Source organism: Mobula hypostoma, chromosome 6 (assembly GCF_963921235.1).
Source record: "Mobula hypostoma chromosome 6, sMobHyp1.1, whole genome shotgun sequence".
NCBI lineage: Eukaryota > Metazoa > Chordata > Chondrichthyes > Myliobatiformes > Myliobatidae > Mobula > Mobula hypostoma.
Window position 1 is genome coordinate 88601697 of NC_086102.1, and position 14937 is coordinate 88616633.

The following is a 14937-nucleotide window of genomic DNA, read 5'->3' on the forward strand; positions in this document are numbered from 1 at the left end:
CAGTTCAGGTTCAAAGCAACCGGTCTGTCAATATTCTGAATTGTGTTTCTTTTCCGTTAATTCCTTTCTCCTCTCTTATTAGCATTTTGAATGTTTCTCCATTGTCTCTCTCATCTCTCTCATCAGCATCAATCGTCCGATAGCTTGGTTTGTCGTCACACTATATTATCATACATTGCATTGTACTGCTGCTGAATAAGTTAACAAATTTCATGACACATGCCGGTGATAATAAACCTAATTCTGATTCTCACTGTGCAAATAAAAAAATAATACTGAAAATTTGACAACACACTCAAAGTGCTGGAGGAACTCAGCAGGCCAGGCAGCATCTATGGAAAAGAGTAAATAGACAAAGTGTCAGACCGAGACGCTTCCTTTCCAGTCCCGATGAAGGGTTTACTCTTTTCCACAGAGCCTGCTGAGTTCCTCCACCATTCCAGCATCTGCAGATTTACTCGTGTTTGTGACTGAGAACATGAGTTGTGAAGAGCCCTTGAAAGTGAGTTTGTAAGTTGCAGAATCAGTTCAGAGTTGTGGCGAGTGAAATTATCCACACTAGTTCAGGAGCCTGTTTCTGAACCTGACAGTGTGGGACCTTCTGTAACCCTGCCTGATAGTACTAGCCAGAAGAGAGCATGGCCTGGTGGGAGGGGCCTTTGATGATTGATGCAGGTCTCTAGTGGCAGTGCTCCAAGTGAGTAAGCTCAATGGTGGGATGGACAGGGCTGTATCCTCCACTTTCTGTAGTTTTTTCTATTCCTGGGCACTGGTGTTTCCACACCAGGCTGTGCTGCAACCAATTAGGATACTCTCCACTGTAGAGGCCAAGTCTATGCCGTGTTAAGGAAAGAGAAGTGTTTCCATGCCTCCTTCGAAATGACACTTACATGCTGGTCCCAGGGTAGATCCTCTGATAGGATAATGCCAAGAAATTTGAAGTTGTTGACCCTCTCTACCTCTGATCTGCTAATAAGGACTGGCTCATGATACTCCAGCTTCTTCCTCTTGTGGTCAGTAATCAGTAATCAGCTCCTTGCTTTTGCTGACGTTGAGTGAGGGGCTGTCGTTGTGGCACCACTCAACCAGATTTTCAATCTCCCTCCTATATGTCAACTTTGTCACCAGCTTTGACTCAGCCAACAACAGTGGTCTCATCAGGAAATTTAAACATGACATTGCAGCTGTACTTGGGCACATAAACATTGGCGTAATGTGGGTAAAGCAGGGGCAAAGTGCAAAGCCCTCGGTCTTAAGGTGTACTTGTGCTGGTGGCGAGTGTCGATGAGATACTATCGCCAGTTCATGCTAACTGGGGAAACTGAGGATCCAATCACACGGGAGTTATCAAGGCCTAGGTTGCAGAGCTAACTGATGAGTTTTGAGGGGATGATAACATTGAATGCCAAGCTGTAGTCAATGAAGAGCATACTGATGAATGCATCTTCACTGTCCAGGTGTTCCAGAGCTGAGTGAAATGGCATCTGCTGTTGACCTGTTGTGATGGTAGGCAAGTTGGATCAGATCCTGGTCACTTCTCAGGCAGGAGTTGGTATACTTAATAAACAACCTCTAGAATCACTTCATCCCACTGTGCTATTGGAGGCAGTTTATCAGTTTCTTCTTGGGCACTGGTGTCATTACTGCCTGCTTGAAGTCAGTGGGGACCCCAAAGTCCTGAAGTGAGAGGTTGAAGATGTCCATAAACATTTCAGCCTTGGCCCTTTCTCTCCTTAAATTCATGCCCTCAAGTATTAGACATTTCAAAAAAGATACCAGCTATCTACAGTATGAATAATTTCTTATAAACTTCTGTGGCAGCATCACAGCAGAGAGGGGAGAGACAGGGTTAATAATTCAGTTGGATGATTTATTTTTGGATGGGACCTTTAACCATCCTGTGGGTAGCTGCACCATAGTTAACCATGATGGAGGTGCAAGAGAAGTTTGCAGATGCTGGATTATGTCACACATGAGATATGCGAGATTTATCTAACCCTATAGGTTTGATGCTTGATCAACACACACAAAATGCTGGAGGAACTCAGCAGGCCAGGCAGTATCAGTGGAGGAAATTTAACAGTTGATGTTTTGGGGTGAGACCAATGTTGACTGTTCATTTTCCTCCAGTGGATGCTGCCTGGCATGCTGAGTTCTTTCACCATTTAGTGTGTGTTGATCCAGATTTCTGGCATCCGCAGACACTCGTGTGTCTTAGGTTGAATTGAATTGACTTTATTTCTTACATCCTTCACATACATGAGGAGTAAAGATCTTTACGTTACGTCTCCGTCTAAATGTGCAATGTGCAATCACAGTAATTTATAATAATTTGTAATAAATAGAACAGTCAATGTAACATAGAAATACACTCAAATCAGCGTGAGTTAATCAGTCTGATGGCCTGGTGGAAGAAGCTGTCCTGTTGGTCCAGGCTTTTATGCTGCGGTACTGTTTCCCGGACGGTAGCAACTAGAATAGATTGTGGTTGGGATGGCCGGGTCCCCAGTGATCCTATGGGCCCTTTTTACACACCTGTCCTTGTAAATGTCTTGAATTATGTGAAGTTCACAACTACAGATGTGCTGGGCTGTCCGCACAACTCTGCAGAATCCTGTGATTAAGGGAGGTACAGTTCCCATACCAGGCAGTGATGCAGCCAGTCAGGATGCTCTCAGTTGTGCCCCTGTAGAAAGTTCTTAGGATCTGGGGGGCCCATACCAAACTGCCTCAACCGTCTGAGGTGAAAGAGGTGCTGTGATGCCTTTTTCACCAAACAGCTGGTGTGTACAGACTATGTGAGGTCCTCAGTGATGTGAATGCCGAGGAACTTGAAGCTGTTTACCCTCTCAACCCCAGATCCATTGATGTCAATAGGGGTTAGCCCGTCTCCATTCCTCCTGTAATCCACAACCAGCTCCTTTGTTTTTGCGACATTGAGGGAGAGGTTGTTTTCTTGACACCACTGTGTCAGAGAGATGACTTCTTCCCTGTAGGCCACCTCGTTATTGTTTGAGATAAGGCCAATCAATGTAGTGTCATCAGCAAATTTAATTAGCAGATTGGAGCTGTGGGTGGTGACATAGTCATAGGTATACAGAGAGTAAAGGAGGGGGCTTAGGACACAGCCCTGAGGGGCTCCTGTGTTGACAGTCAGAGGGGTGGAGGTGAGGGAGCCCACTTGTTGCTGGTGACGTTTCCTTACCATTCATGCTAAATATTTTAAAGCATTTGCTGTCTCCTGTTTGTTCAATTTCTGCATGACACGCATTACCTATTGCACTTTGATTTTCTTGTTGCAGGCTTTGCATTGCATGTTGTGGAGTCAGTAATGGCCTCACACCCAACATCTGCTGCCAAGCATTCACTTTCCCAATTACCACTTTGCTGCCTGCTGTACATTAACTTCTCTGGTGAGTGAGCTGCTCTGCCGGCTGCACACTCACTTCCTTGCCTGCTGCCCACTCACTCACCTGTTGCATGCCCCGCATTGCCTGCTGCCCACTCACTCACCTGTTGCATGCCCCGCATTGCCGGCTGCCCACTCGCTCACCTGTTGCATGCCCCGCATTGCCTGCTGCCCACTCGCTCACCTGTTGCATGCCCCGCATTGCCTGCTGCCCACTCGCTCACCTGTTGCATGCCCCGCATTGCTGGCTGCCCACTCGCTCACCTGTTGCATGCCCCGCATTGCCTGCTGCCCACTCGCTCACCTGTTGCATGCCCTGCATTGCCTGCTGCTGGAACTGCATCTGCTGCTCCTTCGGGTGGCTCTTGTCTGACTGGTAGAACTTCCCCTGCTCCTGCTTCAGCAGCTCCACTTCATTTCTGTACACGTCCAGCTGCCACCTCAGACTGTCGTTCTCCTCCTTCAGCGCGCGGGCTTGGGCGGCCAGAGCTAAGGAGAAAAGCAAAAATTAAAGCTATTTACTGCTGCGGGCCAGTACTGTTCACAGAGTGCATGCAGTCCAATGTTTCTGCATGCCACCTTATCGGAGTCAAGCTTTTGTCTACTGCCCCTTTCAGCATCAGCTGGAGACTTTAACTGTAAGTGCACAGGAATCGCAGCCAGCAATGTGTCTGTCATACCTGCTGCTGTTTAATGGGACGATTGCTTAATCTGTGTACAATCTACAAGTGTCCTCCCTTACCTCATTTAACAGACAAAGCTCTGAGATTGCTGAGTGTGGACCAGGATTCCAAATTGTCAACGTCCTTTGGAGTGTTTCCTAATGGCCAACCACTCTCAATTCTCCACCCTCTCCCTACTGTCCTGTAATTCTTTCCTTGGCTATTCAGCTCTGAGCACTACAACTCCCTCTGTCTGTCCCCTATAGTCCCACCCATCACTGGCAGTGTGTTTCACACCAAACACTTGGCATTAACCTTAACCTGCCACCTACTGCCCATCTCCCCACGCCTCTCTCTCTATGCCCATCCTCAAACTCCAAAAGTTTATTCACACAAAAATACACAAAATACAAACATTGAGTATATACAAGACAGTGAACAAGTTCAAATTAAAATATGGTTATTGCTGTCTATAGAACAGTCAATTCCCTGGGGGCCCATGATGGCCCATGCTCCCTCTCCAAGGACACCCAGGCATGAACACACCCCACAAGGGGGCAAGCAGTTAGCCGGGGTAGAACCTTTGACTGCCCGCCGCCTGGATGCAGGAGTTCCCATCTTGGCCAGCCTAGGAGCAGACCCTCCAAGGGATCTATTCCCACCGTAATCGCTGCCCATATATCAGGAGCTTGGGGCAATGCCATCATCATAGCTCACTATATCTCAAAACCGTGCAAAAAAATCATCGCCTTTTTGCCAACCACTCTCACTCTGAACAGTTTTTATGTCTATACTCTTCATGATTTTAAACAGTTCCAGCAGATTCCCTAGCAAGTCCCCCTGTTTGAAGGAGACCTCCACAGCTTCTCCAGTCTATCCAGGTAACTCAGGTCCCTTATACTTATCCTCACATCCTCCCATTTCATAACAGATAGGGCTCCCTTGTCCTTACGCACCATCCCACGAGCCTCTGTATCCAGCACATCATTCTCCATAACTTCTGCCATCTCCACTGAGATCCTACGACCTTCCCCCTCACTTCCCGGTTCCCACGGAGATCGCTCTCTATGTGACCCCATTGTCCACTTGTCCCTCCCCACTAATCTCCCTCATGGCACTTATCCACTGTGCATCAGTCAAAGTTTCATCTGGCACCTATCAGCCAATTACCCAGCCTGTCTCTATCTCCAAGAAGGCCATTCCTATCGTCAAGGTTCACTGTGCCATTTGCAAATTTGGCATTTGTCCCTTGTGTCTAAATCACTGATACGTGTCAGGGAAAATGAAGACCTCTTAGATTCGATCCCTGGTGATGGCATTGTTCCTTCCCTTCCGGGCTTTCAGCCACCGTGTACATGCTGACCTTGTTAGTGGCAAACTGTTGCCCCTGCATTCTTTAATGGGTCCCTGCTGCAGGGATAGGCACATGTATGGAGTCTAATTCCTCAATGAGCATGTGCACGCCTTTTCCCGAGTGAGCAGTCAGTTGTCCCACGTGCACCGAGACAATGTACAGACCAGCGGAGTTCCAGTGTGCTGAGTTGTAACTGGCCAGTATAGTCAGGTCTCACGCTCTTTTGCTAGGTTTCAGCACACAGCATCTCCCCAAACCCCATCCACTGGATAACTGAATGGCAGATCACTCTGGAAGAGTTGGTGTCGGCACAGTGGCACAGCTGGGAGAGCCGCTGCCACACAGTACCACAGCCCCTGACCTCAGGTGCTGTCTGTCGGGAGTTTTCATGTTGTCCCAGTGACCGTGTGGGTTCCTCTGGGAGCTCCAGTTTCCTCCGACAGTAGGTTACTAGGCTGCTGTAAATTGTCCCTGGTGTGCAGGCCAGCAGTAGAACATGGGGGGAGTTGATGAGAATGTGCGAAAATTAAAGAAACTATGGGATTTATGTAAAATAAAGGCACCCATTAGTCTTGCGAAACCGTGGATCTGCACCTAGAAAGTTTTCACTCTCCAGGGCGCAGGCCTGGGCAAGGTTGTATGGAAGACTGGCAGTTGCCCATGCTGCAAGTCTCCCCTCTCCATGACACCGATGTTGTCCAAGGGAAGGGCAAGAGCCGATACAATTTGGCACCAGTGTCGTCGCAGAGCACTGTGTGGTTAAGTGCCTTGCTCAAGGACACAACACGCTGCCTCGGCTGGGGCTCGAATTCACGACCTTCAGATCACTAGTCGAATGCCTTAACCACTTGGCCATGTGCGCACATTTATGTAGGATCAGTGTAAATCAGTGGTTGTTGGTCAACATGGTTCAAAGAGGCTGTTCTTGATGAATCACTCTATGATTCATTATTAATGGAATGACCCAGCACCTAGTCTGTAGCCTTCTATGCCTCAGGGATTCAAATGTTCTTCCAGACATCAGACCACTGGAAATTCTAAAAAATAGGAGAGCGGATTATTGGACTTGTACTGTATATTTTGGTGGCAGGGTGGAAGAATGTCTCTACCAAAGGAGGTGTAAAGCGCTCCTTCCCTCCGCTAGCCTGCAGGTCACCCTTGGGCAATGCATAGTGTCTGCTTAGCCCCTTGATCAGGGTCACGCAAAGCCTTGGGAGCAGCTGGTGGATGGTCGTGTGGGCAGCTGGTACAAATCACCAGTCCTGGTTACGTGACCACTGACACCAGGCAGACAATCTCTGGAGAGTATTGATGATGGCTGGGGCTACCTGTGTGGTAAAGACACTGCCCAGAAGGGAATGGCAAACCATATCTGTAGAAGAATTTGCCAAGGACAATCATGGTCATGAGACCAGGATCGCCTGTATCATACAACATGGCACACAGTGATGCTGACTATATATTAACAAGTTACAATCCATCTATCAGAACTTTATATCTATCATGAATCAGACAGGAAAATTACATGAGGGAGTGTGCTTGTCCCAGCTGCAATGTTCCCTCATCAACCAGTCCACCCTATGCTTGGGAATCAAACACACAATATCCAGCGTTGGGGGAATGTGTAATCAGACAGAAAAATGCTGGCTGTGAGCACAAGCAGATGTACAAAAACAGCTGATGGAAATGGTTTTAAGTTTTTCAACCAGCTGTTGCTCAGGCAGTTGAAGTCAGTTCCACGTGGGATAAACCTTAATAAATGAAGCAAAGGCCTCAACAAGCAATGACGATGGGTGTCTGGACTTGTCTGGCGCAGTCTGTCTGAAGCAGTGTTCTTAAAGTTCCTACATCCATTTGAAAACCTATGCTTTTCTAAATTTAATTGAGATGAAGGTGCATTGCTAATCCCACAGTCTGATTAAAGCCTTAAATTTGCTGATTGTAATTTACCATCAGGAACCACTCTGCTTATCACCTTAGGAGTATTTCAAGGAATGGGACACTTGTGTAGCAAATGATTTCATCACAAGCCCATGTAGGGCAAGAATCACCAAAGAACTGAGGAATTCACTTCTGTGGGCTCCTAATAGAGTCACAGCGAGATACAAAAGAGAAACAGTGCCTTCTTTTCACACAACATGTGAGGGTTTCCTGGAGCATCTAGCAGGAAACCCAAGCAGTCACAGGGGAGTACGTGCAAACTCCACAAAGACAGTGCCCTGTGTCAGGATCGAACCTGTGGTCTCTGGTGCTGTGAGACAGCATTTGCACTGGCTGCTCCATTGTGCCAACCAACTGGATGGCTATTTGAGAACTGCTCCTCAGAAGGTTATGGGAATTTGGCACGTCCCTGATAACTGCTCCTGATTTTCACAGCTGCTCCGTAGAAAGCATCCTTTCTGGAAGCATCACGGCTTGTCATAGCAGGACATTGCAGAGAGTTGTGGAGCTGTCCAGTCCATCACACAAACAAACCTCCCCTCCACTGACTCCACCTGCCCTGCTCACTGCATCGGGAAAGCAGCCAATGTAACGAAGGGCCCCTTTTACCTCTTTCATTCTCTCTTCTCACCTCTCCCATCAGGCATGAGATACAGGAGCTTGAGAGCACAAACCAGCAGGCTCAGGGACAGCTTCCATCCCACTCTCACCAGGCTCTTGATGGATGTCTCATACAGTACAAGATAAACTCTTGGTCTCCTAAGCTACATTACTGTGGCCCTTGTACTTCCTTTACCTGCACCACACTTCCTCTGTAACTATAACACTATATCTACATATATAACACTATTCTCTCCTCCCGATGTAATTACGCATGGATTGATCTGTGCAGATGGTATGTGAAACGAAAGCTTTCCACTGAATCTTGGTACAGGTGCCACAACAACCTATGGAGAAGTCACAGAGGCTGTTGACTTTAAATCATTTTTTATAATGTTCACTTTCTAAACACATGCTGGCATTTATCTATTTGTGCACGTTTTATTCCATAAATCTCTTGATCTCTAACTTCATTATATACTTCTATGCCTTTATAAATGTTGAATTATGTTTTTTATTGCATGTCTCCCCCTGACCAATACAGGACAGCAAATTCCCAATATATTGCCATATTGATGCTTTGCTGCATGCTTGAGTGTTCGGTGGGGGACGCTGATGCGTTTTTGCTGGTGGGGTGGGGGCCGTTGCCTTGCAGCTGCTTGTGCGTGGGGGGGAGCTGGGGTGGGCTTTGGGGTTCTAAAGTTTAACTGTCATTCATTCTTTGGGGTACTCCTTTGTTTTCATGGATGTTTGCAGAGAAAGAAGAATTTCAAGATACTGTATATACTGTATACATTTCTCTGACATCAAATGTGCCTATTGATACATGTAAGTACAGGTGGTGAATAAAGTTGAACCTTGATTCTTGACCCAATCTGGGGTTCTCAGTGAAAGATGACAGAGGGGTTGTAAAGAACCGCAACATCCCCCCCCTCCACTGACCTTTTCACAAGTCATTTACACAGCTGAACCATCATGGAGGTGAACCACTCCTTCCCCCCTCCTCTGGGTAATTCCCTCAGTATTCCCAGTAGTGGAGTGTCACAGTGCATCTCTGGGCCTCTTTGCTCCTTCCTGCTTACCCATGAACTCCTTTGGAGAGGATTTGACATGCACCAGCTCTGGGTCATGACCTGACACTGATGAGATTGAAACCTGATTTTATTGGAAACTGGCATTGGGTAACGTTGGGATCCCCTTGCTAACTGTGAAATTCCAGCTTTGTCCAGTGACACGAGCCATTGAGAAGGCGAGGTGCAGGAACATTGAGGACAGATGCCAGGCAGTTTACTGAGCAACTGCAATTTGTAAGGCAGACTGTTGTTAGTAGATGGGAGCCAGTTTTGTGAGCAGATGACAGTATAGATGCACATGAAAAGAGAAGAATACATTAAAGACAAAGATGTCAAAACCCAGACCCTACATTCATTCAGGAAGGATTCTCCTTGTTCAAGAGAGCAGCGGTCTGTATACTCGTGAGCTATCATTCTTCTCCTAGGAGCTTTGACAGAGTTAGGATCTGTACAGACCCTTTCAGTCCTGCATTGAACAATGGGCTGCTCATTTACTGCGACTGGCTCTGACGTTTCCTCAATCACGGCACAGTTGCTTTTCATAGAGAGGGTAAAAGCAGAAAACATCTGGTGTCAGCACATCTGGAGGAGGGCTGGCTGAGATAGATGTCTGGAATCAGCTCTTTCTGCTGGGACTCTCGTAGCTCCTGGTAAATTGTCCCTCACTGATACAAGCCAGCAAACACAGAAACCCAAGCGCGTGCTAACCACCGAGCAATTGCGTGCATTATTCCACAGTGCTAGCGACACAGTGATGCAACGGGAATATTTTGTGAAGTTGAATCTGGAGATTGGCATGTTTTGATTCTTCCTTGAGTGACTCAAGGAACCCATTAAAATGAATATTGGTGTCACAACACTGTGGACGGGGAAGTCAGGTGACCACACAGCAGTTGTCACTGAGGCGTCAGTGCTGGGAAGGGTGAGCAGCCTCGAGTTCCTGAGCAGCAATGTCTCGGAGGATGTATCCTAGGCCCAGCATACTGATGGAATCCCACACCAGCAGCCACACTTCATTTGGAGTTTGAGGAGGTTTACTACATCACCAAGGGGACTCTTGCAAATTTCTACAGATGTACCATGGAGAGCATTCTCACCATGTGGAAACTCCAATGCACAGGATCGGGAAAAAAAAGCTGCAGAGGGTTGTAGACCTAGCCAGCTTCATCATGGGCACTAGCCTCCCCAGCACCGGGGATACCTTTAAAGGGTGATGTTTCTAGAAGTTAGCATTCATCAATAAGCACCCTCGCCACCTGCAACCTCCTCTCATTACTACCATCAGGGAGGAGGTATGGGAGCCTGGTGATGCACACTCAACATTTTAGGAACAGCTTGTTCCCCTCCACCATCAGATTTCCGAACAATCCATGAAGCCACGGACATTACCTCATTATTTTGCTTTCTTCAGCTGTAGTAATATTTAATATTATTGTATTCAATACTTTATATTATTTTTATTATTACCATTTTATATTATGATATATTTAACCTATCATAATATTTTATGTACCACACTGTACTGCTGCTGCAAAACATCGAATTTCACGACATATGTTGGTGATAATAAAGCTGATCCTGAATTCCGAGGAACAGAATGAATTAAGCCATCAGCTAAATTCATGGGGCCCTATCACTAAAAGGGCCAACACAGTGGTGAAACCAATAGAAGGCACTGCTCACAGCTTAGACAACCCACATTCAGATCTGACCTCTGGTATCCCTGTGTGGAGTTTAGAAGCACCTCTGGGAATGGGGCAGAATAAAATGTGATTAGTGTCAGATCAGTGTAATTGGGTGGCTGAAAGCAGCATGAACTTGACCGGCTGAAGAGTCTGACTACAATAACCAGAAGTAAGAACAGGCGTAGGCCATTCAGCCCCTTGAGCTTGTGCCTGTTAACCAGCAGCAACTTGGTTAATCCAACATTTTTCAAGTACTGTATACTTTCTCAAAGTCCCGAAGTACACAACTAATCCCAGACTCCTTAATGATTACCTGTGCTGACCAACTGGCTGGTGTATTCACGGACATTTTCAACCTCTTGCTCCAGCAGTTTGAAGTACCCCCACCTGCTTCAATCGTACCAGTGCCCAAGGAGAGCATGGTAACCTGTCCATCGCCCAGTGGCACTTACATCCACAGTGATGAAGTGTTTTGAGAGATTGGTGATGAAACATATCAACTCCTGTCTGAATGATGATCATCGGAGGATCAGAGCTGGAGAGGGTCAGTAACTGTAAATTCCTGGGTGTCACTATCTCAGAGGACCTGTCCTGGACCCATCATATAAATGTAATTGTGAAGAAAACATAACAGTGCCTCTACTTCCTCAGGAATCTGTGGAGATTCGGCATGTCATCGAAAACCTTAGTAAGCTTCTGTTGATGTGTGGTGGAAAGTCTGCTGACTAGCTGCGTTACAGTCTGGTATGAGAACACCAATGCCTTTGAGTGCAAAACTCTACTTGGCCCAGTAAAATATGGGTAAACCCACCCAACCATTGAGCACATCTACATGAAACATCACCGTAGGAAAGCAGCATCCATCATCAAAAATCCTCACCACCCAGGCCATGATCTTTTCTCGCTGCTGCCATCAGCTAGAAGGTACAGGAGCCTCAGGACTCACACAACCAGGTTCAAGAACAGTTACTACCCTCAACCATCAGGCTCTTGAACGAAAGGAGATAACTACACTCATTTAAGGACTCTTGTTATTTCATATTATTTATTGCTATTTAATAATATCTGCATTTGCAGTTTGTTTGTTGTCCATTGATCCTGTCTACTTTTCTATAGATTTGTTAAGTATGCCCGCAGAAAAAGAATCCCAGCGTTGAATGTGGTGACTTGTATGTACTGACATTAAAATTTACCTTGACTTTGATTCACAGCATCAAGTTCCCTTGCTGATCAAGGTGTGACATGGGGCAGGTGCATTCCTGATGAACTGTGAAACGTGGGGGCAGTAACAAAAGTGTGTGTGTGTCTGTGTCCATGTACATCTGTGCATGTGTACATACATGTGTGTTTTGTGTGTATGATGTGTGTGTGTGTGCGTGTGTCTATATTCATGTGTGTGTGTGTGTGTACACTCGTGTGTTTTGTGTGTATACTCATGTGTGTGTATGTATATTCATTTGTGTTTTTGTGTGTGTGTATACTCATGTGTGATATGTGTGTGCGTGTCTATATGCATGTGTGTGTATACTCGTGTGTTTTGTTTGTGTCTGTGTCTGTATATTCATTTGTGTTTTTGTGTGTGTGTATGTATATTCATTTGTGTTTTTGTGTGTGTGTATATTCATGCATGTTTTGTGTGTGTGTGTGTGTCCCTGTATATTCATGTGTGTTTTGTGTGTATGTGTGTTAAGTGTGTTTTGTGTGTGTCAGTGAGCAGTGAGCAGCGAACTGTGCATTCTGAGCCCCACTCATGGAGGTCATTTTTAAAATTTTCTTCGATGACTGCTTGACAAGCTTTTATGGGCAAATGTCAAAAAAAATTTCTGAGCTGTAATTCAGATCTCAGACATGACTACCAGCTACACAGCTCCTGCTAAACGGGTGTATTCTGTTCCTGTTTTACAGCAAAAACACACAACCCCCCATTGTTTCCTGACTCCTTGAAAAGCTATCCCACACTACCCAAGAAAAGGGACGAAGTCATGTTAGCCTATGGGAGGAGTTGGAGAGGAAAGCTGTTATTTCAGAGTGCCCTTCATGATGGACCACATGATAATGTGGCCGCTGGAAGAGAATTCATTTGTCCACAGAGTAAAGTGCTGATCATCGCACCATAAAACCATAAGGCTACAAGGTATAGGAGCAGGATTAGGCCATTTGGCCCATCGAGTCTCTCCACCATTTCATCATGGCTGATCCATTTCCTTCTCAAACCCAACCTCCTGCCTTCTCCCCGTATACCCTTATGCCCTGACTAATCAAGAATCTATCAACCTCTGCCTTATATACTGTATATATCCAACAACTTGGCCTCCACAGCTGACTTTGGCAATGAATTCCACAAATTCACCACTTTGTGGCTGAAGAAATTACTTGTCATCTCTGTTCTAGATAGATGTCTCTTTATTCTGAGGCTTAGATGCTGGTGGTAGTCTCCCCCACCAAAGGAAACATTCTCTCCACATCCACTCTTTCACGGTCTTTCAATACTTGATAGGTTTCAATGAGGTCACCCCTCATTCTTCTGGATTCCAGTGAGTAAGGAGCTATCAAACGCTCCTCATATGATAAACCTTTCAATCCTGGTTTCATTTTTGCGAACCTCCTTTGGACCCTCTCCAATGTCATCACATCTATTCTTAGATAAGGGGCCCAAAACTGCTCACAATAGCCTCACCAGTGCTTTATTAAGTCTCAACGTTACATCCTTGCTTTTATATTCTAGTCCTCTTGAAATGAATGCTAACATCACATTTGCTTTCCTCACCACAGACTCAACCCGCAAAGTAACCTTGAAGGAATCCTGCACAAGGGCTCCTAAATCCCTTTGGATCTCAGATTTCTGAATTTTCTCTCCAATTAGAAAATAGTCTACACTATTATTTCTTCTACCAAAATGCATGACTATACATTTTCTGACACTGTATTCCATCCACAACTTTGTCCATACTTCTGTAGCCTCTCTACTTCCTCAAGACTATCTGCCCCTTCAACTACCTTTGTATCATCCACAAACTTGGCAACACATTCATCAACTCCATCATCTAAGACATTGAGGTATAAGGCAAAAAGAAGCGGTCCCAACACAGACCCTTGTGGAACACCACTAGCCACTGGCAGCCGAACAGAAAGAGCTCCCTTTATTCCCACCCTTATTTCGCCTCCTGCAAATCAGCCACTGATTTATCCATGCTTGAATCTTTCTTGTAATCCCACGGGCTCTTAACTTGTTAAGCAGCCTCATGTACGGCACCTTGTAAAGACCTGCTGAAAATCCAAGTACACAACATCCACCAATTTTCCTTTGTTTATCCTGCTTGTTATTTCTTCAAAGAATTGCAAAAGTTTGGTCAGGCAAGATTTTTCCTTTAGGAAACTATGCTGACTGCAGCCTATTTTATCATGTGCCACCAAGTACCACAAAACCACATCCTTAACAATCAACTCCAACATTTTCCTAACTACTGAGATCAGACTAACTGGCCTGTAATTTCCTTTCTTCTGCCTCTTTCCTTTCTTGAAGACTGGAGTGACATTTACAATTTTCCATTTCTCCAGAACCATGCCAGAATCAATTGATTCTGGAAAGATCTTAACCAATGTCTCCACAATCTCTTCAATCACTTCCTTCAGAACCCTGGGATGTAGACCATCTGGGCCAGGTGACTTATTTACCTTCAGACCTTCGTTTTCCAAGAATCTTCACCCTAGTAATGGCAACTCCACCAACAGTCAGGTGTTGACCAAACATGCCTCTTCATTCCAATGGATCCTCCCTTCACACTGAGCATCTGAGCTTCTCTGAACAACAGGGTATACTGCACTTGAAGTAGTATTTAAAGTGAAGCTTTTAGATCAAAATGGTGGAGTAGCGAGTCATGTTGATGCCTTGCAGTTCCAGAGACCCAGGTTCATTCCTGACTTCAAAAGTTGTGTGTGTGTGGAATTTGCACCATCTTCCTGTGACCATGTGGGTTTCCTTCCACATCTCAAGACATGCGGATTGGTGGACTCATTGGCTGCTGTACATTGGAATGAGCGTGTAGGTAGGTGGTAGAAAGTGGGGAGAGTTGGTGGGAATGCAAAGAAAATAAAATGGGATTAATGCTGGGTGATCGATGGTCAATATGGACGAGATGTCTGAAGGGTTTAAATTCCTCTATGGACATATCAATGCTGGCAGCTGGTATGGACACACTGTGCTCAATGGTCT

General features: G+C 45.7%; 1 protein-coding gene across 5 annotated transcripts in view; it reads right to left on the bottom strand.

Moving 5' to 3' along the window:
* The window catches only part of enox1 (ecto-NOX disulfide-thiol exchanger 1), a 364527-nt gene that overhangs the window by 57274 nt on the left and 292316 nt on the right, over positions 1-14937 (bottom strand). For all 5 annotated transcript variants that reach the window (XM_063051175.1, XM_063051176.1, XM_063051178.1 and 2 more), the window contains one exon: positions 3714-3898. In XM_063051175.1, the coding sequence (XP_062907245.1) occupies positions 3714-3898 (185 nt within the window). The remainder of the gene's footprint in view (positions 1-3713; positions 3899-14937) is intronic.